At 38.9% G+C, this 13,555-nt stretch overlaps 1 protein-coding gene across 3 annotated transcripts in view; it reads right to left on the bottom strand.

Annotated features, from left to right (window-relative positions):
• The window catches only part of LOC127415903 (NBAS subunit of NRZ tethering complex), a 243,396-nt gene that overhangs the window by 185,440 nt on the left and 44,401 nt on the right, over positions 1-13,555 (bottom strand). For all 3 annotated transcript variants that reach the window (XR_007893017.1, XM_051654908.1, XM_051654909.1), the window contains exons 22-23: positions 3,031-3,117; positions 2,781-2,934 (exon numbers count right to left, since the gene is read on the bottom strand). Coding sequence is in view for 2 of the 3 variants with exons in the window: in XM_051654908.1 (XP_051510868.1) it covers positions 2,781-2,934; positions 3,031-3,117 (241 nt within the window). In the remaining variant the exon portion in view is untranslated. The remainder of the gene's footprint in view (positions 1-2,780; positions 2,935-3,030; positions 3,118-13,555) is intronic.

The raw sequence follows: 13,555 nt of genomic DNA, 5'->3' as shown, positions 1-13,555 counted from the left end.
GGGAGAGTCATCCAAAAGCAGCGAATCCATTACCTATATTTCCTTTTTACAGCTTATATTTTTATGTATTTTCAATTAGTTATGAAAATAAATAGTCTAATATCGGCTGGATAAGTCACTTCTAATTCGAGTGCTTGACCCCATACTTTTGTATTCTAAATGTGTTTTAATAAATAGAAAGCAGAGTTTATAATCATTCTGTTAATTACTTGGCCAGTTGGAGTCAGTAATTCACACACACCAGTAAAATTGCGCATAGGCACAGTCAAGGGTGTGCGGGTGGTGCGCACTTATTTACGTCAAGTTTATTTTTTTTAAATGTTGCAGCCCTAGTTAAACAAGTGTGTAAAATCGTTAAGTGAAAATCTGAATCTATGACAACTGTCAGATCAAATCTATAGAGATGCAAAAATACATAAGACAGAAAATAAAAACCTAAGAAAGTTATCAGTAAAAATCTTCAATAGCAGACATGTAAAAAGTAGAACCAGTCAATAAAATCCCACCCGCCTCAGCAACCCATCAATACGGTTCACATCATGAGCAGACGATTGGTATCCCTCTACCAGTTGACAGTCAGTGCATGAAGCCAATCAATTGTGGATGCCTGCGTGAAAGAAATGATTGCTGCTGTTTTTCCAACTGGCAAAAACCGAAACCCTTGACATTAGAGTTAACAAGAGCCAAACACCTCCGGAGCATGCTGCCTTCACACAACAAAATTCAACACGCCTATTACAAGCAGTACTGTTTAACACTGTGTTCTAAAGAGGAGTTCTGCAGAGAAGAAATGAACAACAAAACCAGTACATGTATTTGCCTTGCAAAAACAAATGATTCAAACAGTATACATTTGTATACACACACCTGGCTTTGATAGTTAGAGGGGAGTTGAATGGAAGTATTGATCTCCACATACACAAATATTTCTGCATTGTTCTTTCCCATTCTTCCCTCTCTCTGAGGACCAAACTTGCAGGCAGCCTTCGGATGAAAAGATCTCACACCCTTTTATTACATCTGACTTCTTTTTTTTTTTTACTTTCACTCTGCTCGTAGATGCTGCCAGCCCTCCATCCCTCACTTCACATGTCATGCAATATCAGACCAGCCCTCTCTCTTTCCTGTAACCTCTATATGACAGAGTGATATCTCTTCTGCTTTAAAAGAGCTTCTGAAACAGGCTGTGCCTATAGCTGTGTGGGAAAAAAAGAGGTGCCATTGTTTTACATTTTTGAAAAGAAAAAAAAAAATACCCTCTTGAGTTCCATATACTGTAGAATGTCAGTCAAGGTTTCTTTAAGCAAAAACATCTCACAATTTATTTTTACATGAGCTTTTTCCACTCTCTCACTGACCCTTTAAAATTAAAAACTAATGTTTTTGCTACTGTACCTTTAAGATTTACAGTATAAATGTATTTATTACTCCCATTCAGGACATGAAAACAACCTCTGTTATGATTTGCTAAACTCTTTGCATATGAAATTAGTAAGAACACCGCAGCCAAGTTATGCATTGGTCTGTAAATCTTGAGGGTAATATGTTAATGTGCTCTTGGTTATGACATAATCACTGTGTCGATTTCTAAGGCCCACTTTACACCTGGTATTAAGATATTTTTTGAAGATCCATTTGAAATGGGTAAATAAATGTGTAAGGGTCCAAAAGCTTTTGAGATCAGTCCACTTAAATCACATTTGGAGTTGGCCGAATGCAAACAAAAAAAGCATGCGACTATATTTGGCTCGTAGTGTTATGCATTTGAACAGAAGTGAACTGCCGCCTACTCACCAATCAATCAACCACTGCACTAAAACAAGATTTTTAAACTTTGCTGGCTTCATGCAGCTTTAAAAGGAAATAACCACCTCGATCGAAAAAAAAAAAAAAAAAAAAAAAAAAAGTGCATACATATGAATGTGCACAAGACTTTACAGAACTTCTTGTGTGTTTGATATTAACATGCAGGAACAGAGATCAGAAGCACACACATCTGAAGCTGAGTTAATACAGGTACTCCACCGAAATTTATTTTACTTTATTTCTCTTTATTATTATGCACTTTGACAATGCCATAGTGATTGTTGTATTTTGTCATGAAATCAGAAACCTGAAAAAATCAAAGCACAAGCGTTCAAAAGAGAGATGCATATTACAACCAGGTGTAAATGGTGTCTAGCCTGTCTAATGGTGATCAGATCACCCAAAATTCATCTAAATGTAAATGATGTTGGACAGGGCAGGAAGATTTGCATTGTGTAAGTTAGAGTATATACACATTCATGTATACATTTTTTATGACATGTACCTTTAAAAAGTATTGAACAAGATAAGTGGTACCAATTTGAAATGCATAGAGGGAAAATGTGTGTGTGTATGTGTGTGTGTGAAAGAGAGAGAGAGAGAGAGAGAGAGAGAGAGAGAGAGAGAGAGAGAGAGAGAGAGAACAGCAGCAGCTCTGAAGCGCAGTCTGGTCTCATAATGGTTCATATATCTTTCCATTAAATGTGCCCACAGTAGACAGATACAGTATAATCTGACTGAGCATTTGATCTCAAAACACTAACATCCCTCTGGGACAACAGGAACTGTCACTCTGGAAGAAGGCAGTGTGAGTCAGAGGTGGGTCTGTGTGTGTATCTGAGGCAGTTGTTTGTTTTTTTCCCAGGTAAGGTGTCAGTCATGTGAAAGTGTGAAAAAAAACAAAACAAAAAAAAAACGATATGCTTTGATACATGTTTGAGTGCCAGGTTCTGTCAGCATATGTTCTTGTGTACCTGGCGGGAATTGCTTTCTATGTCCTGTGCCCTGGTCAGGTACCACTCAGTCAGCAGTGTGATGGAGGGTTTAGCCGTACAAAATCTCTCCAGTTCTGGTTGTTCTTCATACAGGAAATGACAGTCATCCACTGGGTTAGACTCCACCACCGCTCTAAATTAAAGCAAAAACTCAGTTATCAGTAATAAAAAAATAAATCAAAAACATGGAAAGAGATTCAAACACCACAAGTACCAAATGTGCTCTTACCTGCACTCAGGAACCTCACACCAGTCCAGATCTCTGTGTCGGCTCTCCTCCCAAGGAATCAACACCAAATTACCCTTCTTATCAAAACTAGAAATTGAAGGAAGGAAGGAAGTGAGCAAGCAAGCAAATAATGGAAGGAAGTAAGTAGGAAGTGGGAAGCAAATAAAGAATGAAAGAACAAAAGAATGAAAGAAAGAAAGAAAGTAATGTAAATACAAAAATCACAATTCTTGATGTGCTTCTCATTTCCTAAATTGTGCATCCTCATTTCCCTGCTCCTCCATCCTCGAGCCTGTGACCCAGAAACCGATCAAAATCTGCCATCATGAAGGACGTATCAATTATCTAAATGCTCCACGAGGAGGCGAGGACAGAGTACAGAGGAAGCTTACCTAGGATGCTTGAGTGAGGAAACACAGGAGCATACTATGAGGAAGACTTTTTGGTCAAAGCACCTGACACATGCATAAATTCTCCTCCCCCTCCACATCTGACACAACCGTTTTAATGCAAGTTTCACCTTTACAGTTTAAATAAACCATAATTATCACATACTTCAACAGTGGATCTTGAATAATGTATTATGAATATATTAATAAATAAAGTTTCAATAACATACCGGCAAGCACGCCGAGGTACTGCAGCAGCACAAAAACGCGCTCTGAAGTCACGCTTGATTGAACCGGACATTTCATTTTACAAATCCGTCTTGCTTTGATTCCTCGGTCCTCGTTTCCTTTCCTTGTTTCCTTTCCTCGTTTCCTAAGAGGGTGGAGCAAGGAAATGAGGAAAGGAAGTGAGGAAAGGAAACAAGGATGCACAATTTCAGAAATGAGAAGCACCCTTGGAGTCTTTCCACAAACCCCTAAAACATTTAAGCGATTGAATAAAGCTAGTATAGGAAAAAGCTGGAGAAAGCAATTCTAACATTAAAACACAATAGTTCAACATGGCACTAGAGAATTATCAAACAAAAATGGTGACAGAAATAACCTATAGAGTAATTCCAAAGTTGTCCCAATCATTAGGACTAATGTATCCGCCTCTACTCTACCCCTTCTCTAGCTGACAAGCTTCTGTTAGAGGGGCTGAAAACACTCTGGAAATGGATGAGGAAAAAATATACATATTTGGAGGTGAAAATGGGACAAACAAAAGCCTGAAAATAAGAAAATTTTTAACAACTGGATGAAATATGTCCTGTCAGCCATTTTGAACAAAACAGACAAGAAAAAACAGTAACAAGAAAACAAAAGATGTTTTCTGGAAAAAAAACAAAAAACAATGTGAGTGGTGCTTGTCCTGGCAAAACTTGCCATCACAATGCTAGGGTGTTATGGGTTGTTGCCAGGGTATTCTAGGTGGTTTCTATGGCATTGCTAGGTGGTTGCTAGGGTGTTCCTCCCCAAATATATTCTCATCCCTAAATATGGCTCAGGTCCCTCCTACAATGTACTTCTATTGGATTTTTGCCCGTTTTATTGTCCACCAGGTGAAAATTATAAGTCTGGTCACTTAGACAATTAAAAGCACACCTCATTGAATAAGCTGATGAATTTAAGGCATAATTCATGTTCGTAGTGCTATTGGTGCAGGATGAGACATGCACTTAAGTTTGTTATTTAGGGTTAAGGGTTTGTTCAAATCCCAAACCCCAAGTATGTATGAGCAAGTGACATTTACCTTAGCAAGCCCCACTAATGATTAAAAAACAACAACATGCATACACTGTAGTACAAATATACTGTAAACTTACTTTCTTACTGAACAACAAACAATTATTTTCAAACACTTAAACTCCTCCCCAATTGAGACCACTCACAGAAAGATCAGAAAAAGCAAGATCATGATTATGCACAAAATAAATTATTAATATTCAAATACAACTCACAGGGCTTAAAGTCAGGCCCATATGACTTTCAGATTTATCTACAACTAATAAGGGATTATCTCAAGGGATCCTTATACAAGGCCAAAAATCAATCTAAGGATGTATTTCCTTCAGTGCACTGAGGATTGGGATGGTTAAACCTTCAGAATATTTCAATAAATAAAGACCATATTCATCATGAAGAAAACATCAGATTGATGCTGGAAGGAATCTGTTCTACAAAGTCAAGCCACTGAGATGTTTTAAAATGGAGTCAACCTGCTCATTACAAACAGTCTATTTCCAAGGAGATTAAGAATTGCATGCATTACACACACAAATGTGTTTGTCAAAAAAACAAATATCTGTGTGGTTGATATAAAGGTCTACTTTAAAACATAAACGCGTCTTTCACACTTCTAAAATTGAGTCGACAGACAAAAAAGCTAAAGAAAACTTAATTTGGCTGTGTTTCTTTCCAGCAGAGACGGCAGATGGCGAGAGACCACTGGTTAGGCGAGAATCCTGCAGCAGCACTGTTAGCGCTCGTGGACTGGGGAGAAAGGAAACTGGCCTCCAGCTGCTGAGCTGTGATGGATGTTCACTGCAGAGAAAGCTGACCTCCATAACAGAGAATGGGCGGAAGGAGGGTGACTGAATCCAATACACTAAATCCATTCTGTCACCCCCATTACTGGAACATTAGGGGGGGGCAGTTGCAAATGCCCTTCCTTTGTGTCTCTCTCTCTTAACACACACAAACCTGTCCACTAAATAAGTGTCCTCCCATACACACACACACACACACACACACACACACACACACACACACATGTGTACAGTGTTCAAAACCTCAAGGGATATAAATAGCTTCCCAAAAATGAAATTTCTGTCATTATTTACTGACTTTCATGTCGTTCCAAATCTGATCCAAATTGTACTTGTCATTTCTTCCATGCATTTACAATGAAAGGAGACTAAGGCTTTCAAGCTTAAATAAAGAACACAAAAGCGCCACATGACTTGTGCACTATTTTCAAAGTCTTTCGAAGCCATTCAATAACTTTGAGGGAGAAACAGACCAAAATGTAAGTTATGCAATGAAAATATTGATGACTATCCTAGCTCTATTTAAAGCATTCATGAGAGAATGAGTGTGACGAGGAGGAGGGCGTGGCCAGGCCATGAGGATGCACGCCTGGCTCCGAATTGTCCTAATCAGCTGGAAGGGGGATAAAGATGAGCCGGAAGTGCCAGTTCGAGAGAGAGAGAGAGAGAGAGAGAGAGAGAGAGAGAGAGACACGAGGCTGCTGTGTGTGTGTGCGTGTCTGTGTGTTTTATGTTATGTTTCAGTTTCTTTAAGTCATTAAAGTTATGTTGACTATTCTGCTGGTTCCCGCCTCCTCCTTGCCCATTGTAAGAACCCTGTTACAGAGTGATGTCTGATTTGTGAATGAATCGTTCGCTTTAGTCAGACCTTTTAATGTATCTGTTTATCCAGTTTACACAACGTGTTCACAAGATGGACTGATCTGGTTCTACCAGACTCTGCTCAAGTCTCAGCGGTTAACAGCTCACTCACTGGATTTGAAGATGATCAGTGAATAACGGCTTAAATTTAGGTCCGTTCCTCACACAGAGCTATCATATGTCTTCAGAAGACTTGGAATACAGTGTTTGAGTCGATTGGACAAACTTTTAAAAAAAATTATGGTGCTTTTGCATCCTTTTTGAAACATGAAAGCCGCAGTTCACAATCATTGACAATGCAGGAAAAAAGAAAACACCAATTATTTCACCTTTTGTGTTCCCTTGTAAGATAGAAATTCATTTGGAATGACTTGAGGGTGAGTAAATGATGACAGAATTAAAGTTTTTAAGGCAAACTAATCCTTTAACCACATTCTCACTGAATCTTTCCTCACTGAGTTTTTCCGACAGAATTTATGTTAGAAAAAGAAAGCAGAGAGCACTAAAGTGTGTACGTAGGTGTAGAAGCTATTGCCTGTTTCCTCTGTTTTGATATTTTTCATGTGTATATTTAGAGTGAGCAATTACATCAGTCTTTCATGTCTGAGTTCTGAGGGCGTCAAAGGAGACGGTGAGCTTTTAGGAAGCGTGTCATCAACGAGTTGGATCAGTTCCAAATCCCTTAGGATGTCTTCATATTCGACGCAGCCCCAACATTCACAGTATAAATGCTTCAAATCTGCAAAATCAAATTTTTCATTTCTCTACTGTGACTTCAAATGGAAATAAAAGCTAAACTAAGGTTTATTTTATGATGTCTGTTAAAAGTGCCTCAGAAAGTAATTACGACAAATCATTAATGTGATAATATAGAAGTTATGTAAAGCTGTCTGCCACTTGAGATTATTTACTCATGATAATTAATACGTATCAAGCTAAATTGATTTTCTAAATCAAACCACATTTCCTCCATTATGAAAGAACTAATGGCACTAATAGCAGTCCTAAAACTCAAAACCACACCAACACTTGGTTGGGATGGATCAGTTGTTGTATGACTAATGTCCGACTAATTCATTAGTCATATAACAACTAACAAGTTCATTAATGAGTTTTTCAACAAAAAAAAAAATAAAAAATTTTAAAGCTCTTTATCATTTTTCCTCTAAAAGTAGCATGGTCACATTTTTTGAGAAGGCAGTTAACCTGGAGGCAAGTGTTCCAATCATTTCAGTGTTAATTTCATGAGTTATAAACTCAGCAAAAGAAGAAACTTTATTTTGAAGATAAGTTTGTAAAAATCCAAATAACTTTACAGATCTTTATTGTAAAGGGTTTAAATAATGTTTTCCATGCTTGTTCAATGAACCATAAACAATTAATGAACATGCACCTGTGGAACAGTTGTTGAGACACTAACAGCTTACAGACAGTAGGCAATAAAGGTCACAGTTATAAAAACTTAGAACACTAAAGAGACCTTTCTACTGACTCTGAAAAACACCAAAAGAAAGATGCCCAGGGTCCCTGCTCATCTGCGTGAACGTGCCTAAAGCATACTGCATGGAGGCATGAGGACTGCAGATGTGGCCAGGGCAATTAATTGCAATGTCCGTACTGTGAGACGCCGAAGACAGCGCTACAGGGAGACAGGAAGGACAGCTGATCGTCCTCAAAGTGGAAGACCACGTGTAACAACACCTGCACAGGATCAGTACATCTGAATATCACACCTGCGGGACAGGTACAAGATGGCAACAACAACTGCCCGAGTTACACCATGAACGCACAATCCCTCCATCAGTGCTCAGACTGTCTGCAGTAGGCTGGGAGAGGCTGGACTGAGGGCTTGTAGGCCTGTTGTAAGTCACCAGCAACAACGTCGCCTATGGGCACAAACCCACCTTCACTGGACCAGACAGGACTGGCAAAAAGTGCTCTTCACTGACGAGTTGCGGTTTTGTCTCACCAGGGACTCGCGTTTATCGTCGAAGGAATGAGCGTTACACCGAGGCCTGTACTCTGGAGTGGGATCGATTTGGAGGTGGAGGGTCCGTCATGGTCTGGGGCGGTGTGTCACAGCATCATCGGACTGAGCTTGTTGTCATTGCAGGCAATCTCAACGCTGTGGGTTACAGGGAAGACATCCTCCTCCCTCATGTGGTACCCTTCCTGCAGGCTCATCCTGACATGACCCTCCAGCATGACAATGCTACCAGCCATACTGCTCATTCTGTGCGTGATTTCCTGCAAGACAGGAATGTCAGTGTTCTGCCATGGCTAGCGAAGAGCCCGGATCTCAATCCCATTTAGCACGTCTGGGACCTGTTGGATCAGAGGGTGAGGGCTAGGGTCATTCCCCCCAGAAATGTCCGGGAACTTGCAAGTGCCTTGGTGGAAGAGTAGGGTAACATCTCAGAGCAAGAACTGGCAAATCTGGTGCAGTCCATGAGGAGGAGATGCACTGCAGTACTTAATGCAGCTGGTGGCCACACCAGATACTGACTGTTACTTTTGATTTTGACCCCCTTTTTTTCAGGGACACATTATTCCATTTCTGTTAGTCACATGTCTGTGAAACCTGTTCAGTTTATGTCTTAGTTGTCGAATCTTTTTATGTTCATACAAATATTTACAAGTGTTAAGTTTGCTGAAAATAAGCTGTAAAATTGAACATAAAAGCATTTTTTTATTTTAAGAAAACTAAAAAAAAAATATTATTTGGGCCCTAATGTGATGGAAAACAGCAATAAATAAATGCTCCGAGACATCTTTAAGTTAGGGTTAAATTAGGGTTAAAAAGGGGTGAATTAAGAGATGCAACATCTCAGAAAGGGTTTTTAGTATGCTGACAGCATGTGTGCTTTAGTGTACTGACAGTAACAGAAGCTGTTGTACTGTCAGCATACTAAAAAACTCTCTGAGAAGTACAGGCATCAAAGCACAGCTTTTGGAATAAAATAACCACCTTCAACAATATTGCACAATTACTGTCAAACTCAAAATGCTTTGTTAAGGATGATCTACTGTATTGTTCACTTGCAAATGGATGTTTTAAAAGGATAGTTAACCCAGAAATGAAAGTTCTGTCATCATTTACTCATCCTCATGTTGTTCATGTTGAAGCAGTTCTTTTTCCAATACAATAAAAGCGAATGTTTTGAACATTTTGTTTAACATTACCTTTTGTGTCTCATGGAAACGAAATGTCATGACATGAGGGTGAGTGAATAATGACAGAATTTTCATTTTTGGATGTACTGTCCCTTTACATAGAATTTAAAAGAATCCATACAACATATTTTCCATACAATAATACTTCATAGTGACTGTGATCTTTTAAGTTCTGAAAAGACAAAAAAGCTCTATAAAAGCAACATAAAAGCAATCCATAAGACTTATGTGCTGTATTCCAAGTCTTCTGAAGCCTACAGTAGCTTTGTGTGACAAACAGAACAAAAGTTATGTAATTTGTTATACACTGATAATCTTCACTTCCGCTGCAGCTCAAAAGCAACATTAGAATCAAATATGGCGGAGGTTGGTCATCAACAGGGGTTGCGTTAACTGAAAATTTTGTCATTTACAGATTTTTGAAACATGGACAGATAATTTCAAATGCTGTCCGTCATTTTGACAGATAAAAAAGAAACAAGAAAACTATTTTAACCTAGTCAGTTTGACTTTACTCTCTCTCACTCTCCCGCTGTGTGTGTGCCTCGTTTATATAAGGCGCTATCAGCATTTACACCTGGTAATTAGCGTCTCTTTTGAGATTTCAAGGAGAGGGACTGATTTCATGACTGCATATGTTAATTATTGAGTCAGTGTGTTACTGCCTGATAATAAAGCGCTAAAAAGGATAAGAACAACTTAAAGTGCGGAAAACAGTGCCGAATTGTTGCATTCAATTGAAGCGCAAACATTACGTTTAAGAAGGCTCAAACAAAGAAGGCTCAAACGAACAATGTCTAATAGTCTAAAAGTCTAATATCGCAAGTTGAGCCAAAGTTTTTACACTCTTTGGGGAAATCAACCTATGAACGACTTACAGTTGTCTCTGACTATTATGCTGGGATTTCAAGATCGAAAAAAAACATCAGCTTTAAGACCGACTAGTCATCCAGACAACCCACCAACTTGTCAAGTTTGAAAAATATGGAGTTTTGTACATCCCTAAGCTACACATCAACATCAGAAAGTTCCAGGATGTACTTGTGGCACTAGCAGTCGCTCAAGTTGTTGCTGGTTTAACAGAGAGGTCAGTAATGACGGTCAATCTCAGCAGCTGTCTCCAGACATCTGATGCCTGACATTTAAAGCTGTCTGAGCTCAGAACGTGTCTGCTCTTAACTCTAATGGCACTTTTGTGAACTCAAATATCTGAGGTCTTTCAGAATATGCTCAGATGTGCCCATTCTGCAGAGGTAGTCTCTGACTTTCATGACCTTGCATGGCTGCCTCTCTCCTCTCCTCAAAGGACAGCAAGAAGTCTTCATTTTTGAAGGAGCGGAAACTCAGAACTTAGAACAAAAATCTTCTGTATATGTAGGGGAGACAGGGGGCAATTGTAACACACTAGATTTCTTTCATCATAAATAAGCTAGAGTGATGACACTTCTTCAGCACATGTCCAGTAAAGTTCTCTCTGTGCACAAGAAAAGGTGTAATTGTTTCACATTGTGAGAAAATTTTGACCAAAAAAATAATTGAGGAATGCAAATTATTATATTATAAAAATAAACTCAGAAAAAAAAGAAACGTCCTCTCACTTTCAACTGCTTTTATTTTCAGCAAACTAAACATGTGTAAATATTTGTATAAATATTAAAAAGATTCAACAACTAAGACATAAACTGAACAAGTTTCACAGACATGTGACTGACAGAAATGGAATAATATGTCCCTGAACAAAGTGGGGGTCAAAATCAAAAGTAACAGTCAGTATCTGGTGTGGCCACCAGCTGCATTAAGTACTGCAGTGCATCTCCTCCTCATGGACTGCACCAGATTTGCCAGTTCTTGCTCTGAGATGTTACCCTACTCTTCCACCAAGGCACTTGCAAGTTCCTGGACATTTCTGGGGGATTGGCCCTAGCCCTCACCCTCTAATCCAACAGGTCCCAGACGTGCTCAATGGGATTGAGATCCGGGCTCTTCGCTGGCCATGGCAGAACACTAACATTCATGTCTTGCAGGAATCATGCAGAGAACGAGCAGTATGGCTGGTGGCATTGTCATGCTGGAGGGTCATGTCAGGATGAGCCTGCAGGAAGGGTACCACATGAGGGAGGAGGATGTCTTCCCTGTAACCCACAGCGTTGAGATTGCCTGCAATGACAACAAGCTCAGTCCGATGATGCTGTGACACATCACCCCAGACCATGACAGACCCTCCACCTCCAAATCGATCCCACTCCAGAGTACAGGCCTCAGTGTAACGCTCATTCCTTCGACGATAAACGCCCTGGTCCCTGGTGAGACAAAACCGCAACTCGTCAGTGAAGAGCACTTTTTGCCAGTCCTGTCTGGTCCAGCGAAGGTGGGTTTGTGCCCATAGGCGACGCTGTTGCCAGTGATGTCTGTTAAGGACCTGCCTTACAACAGGCCTACAAGCCCTCAGTCCAGCCTCTCTCAGCCTATTGCGGAGAGTTTGAGCACTGATGGAGGGATTGTGCGTTCCCGGTGTAACTCGGGCAGTTGTTGTTGCCATCCTGTACCTGTCCCGCAGGTGTGATATTCGGATGTACCGATCCTGTGCAGGTGTTGTTACACGTGGTCTTCCACTTTGAGGACGATCAGCTGTCCTTCCTGTCTCCCTGTAGCGCTGTCTTAGGCGTCTCAAGTACGGACATTGCAATTAATTGCCCTAGCCACATCTGCAGTCCTCATGCCTCTATGCAGCATGCCTAAGGCACGTTCAAGCAGATGAGCAGGGACCCTGGCATCTTTCTTTTGGTGTTTTTCAGAGTCAGTAGAAAGGTCTCTTTAGTGTCCTAAGTTTTCATAACTGTGACCTTAATTGCCTACCGTCTGTAAGCTGTTAATGTCTTAACGACCATTCCACAGGTGCATGTTCATTAATTGTTTATGGTTCATTGAACAAGCATGGAAAACATTGTTTAAACCCTTTAAAATAAAGATATGTAAATGTATTTGGATTTTTACAAAATTAGCTTTAAAATACACTGTCCTGAAAAAGGGACGTTTCTTTTTTGCTGAGTATATATTAATATTTTTTCGGTAACACTTTCCACTAAGGTTCCGTTCGTTAATATTAGTTAATACATTAGGTATCATGAAAAAACAATAGACAATATACATTTTTACAGCATTTATTAATCTTTGTAAATATTATTTAATAAAATACAACTGTTAATTGTTTGTTCATATTAGTACATAGTGCATTAAATAATGTTAACAAATACAACTTTTGATTTTAAAAATGTATTAGTAAATGTTGAAATTAACATTAACTAAGATTAATAAATACTGTAAAAGTATTGTTCATTGTTAGTTGATGTTAACTAATGTTGTCAACAAATGGAAACTTATTGTAAAGTGTTACCCTTTTTACTTCTGCTGTTTGAAGTTTCATTGCCTTGGAATTTAAACTGATATCTATTTTATTTCTAGGTTGTAAATTAAAATCATACAAGCTATCATTCAAAATTTTGTCTAGCCTATAAGGTCGGAAACAATTGTAATACTAGTTATTGAAAATTGTATGACTGAAGTGAAAAAATTTAATATTTAAAATGTGTAATGTACATTATTTCATCAAAGTGTCTAGACTGTTTTTGACTATTTAGCAAATCAATATAATTTTTTACTTTGTGTGTGGTTGAATTTCAGATACAGTGGCTAGTATAATTACATTTTCATTGTAACATTTCATTTAATGTTACTATTGCCCCCAACCACTTTTACAATTGAAACACCTTCTGTGGTAAATTCACAATATGATCTCATTTTAAGTTTATTAATGGTGTAGTTACTTTTGCCACATGTAAATGTTTTACTCTTTTTATACCAAAAGATGTGGTAGATTTGTAGAAGTCTGTGAGTTCTGAAGGGTAATGCTACAATTGCCCCCTGTCTTCTCTATATAAACTGCTTCAGTAATGTGGTAAGTGTTCATATTCAGTGTTTCTGGCACAAAGCCAGGAGGCAACCTCAGTTACT

This window comes from Myxocyprinus asiaticus, chromosome 25 (genome assembly GCF_019703515.2).
Source record: "Myxocyprinus asiaticus isolate MX2 ecotype Aquarium Trade chromosome 25, UBuf_Myxa_2, whole genome shotgun sequence".
NCBI lineage: Eukaryota > Metazoa > Chordata > Actinopteri > Cypriniformes > Catostomidae > Myxocyprinus > Myxocyprinus asiaticus.
The sequence above is the reverse complement of the archived record's forward strand: the minus strand, read 5'-3'. Positions and strand labels throughout refer to the sequence as shown.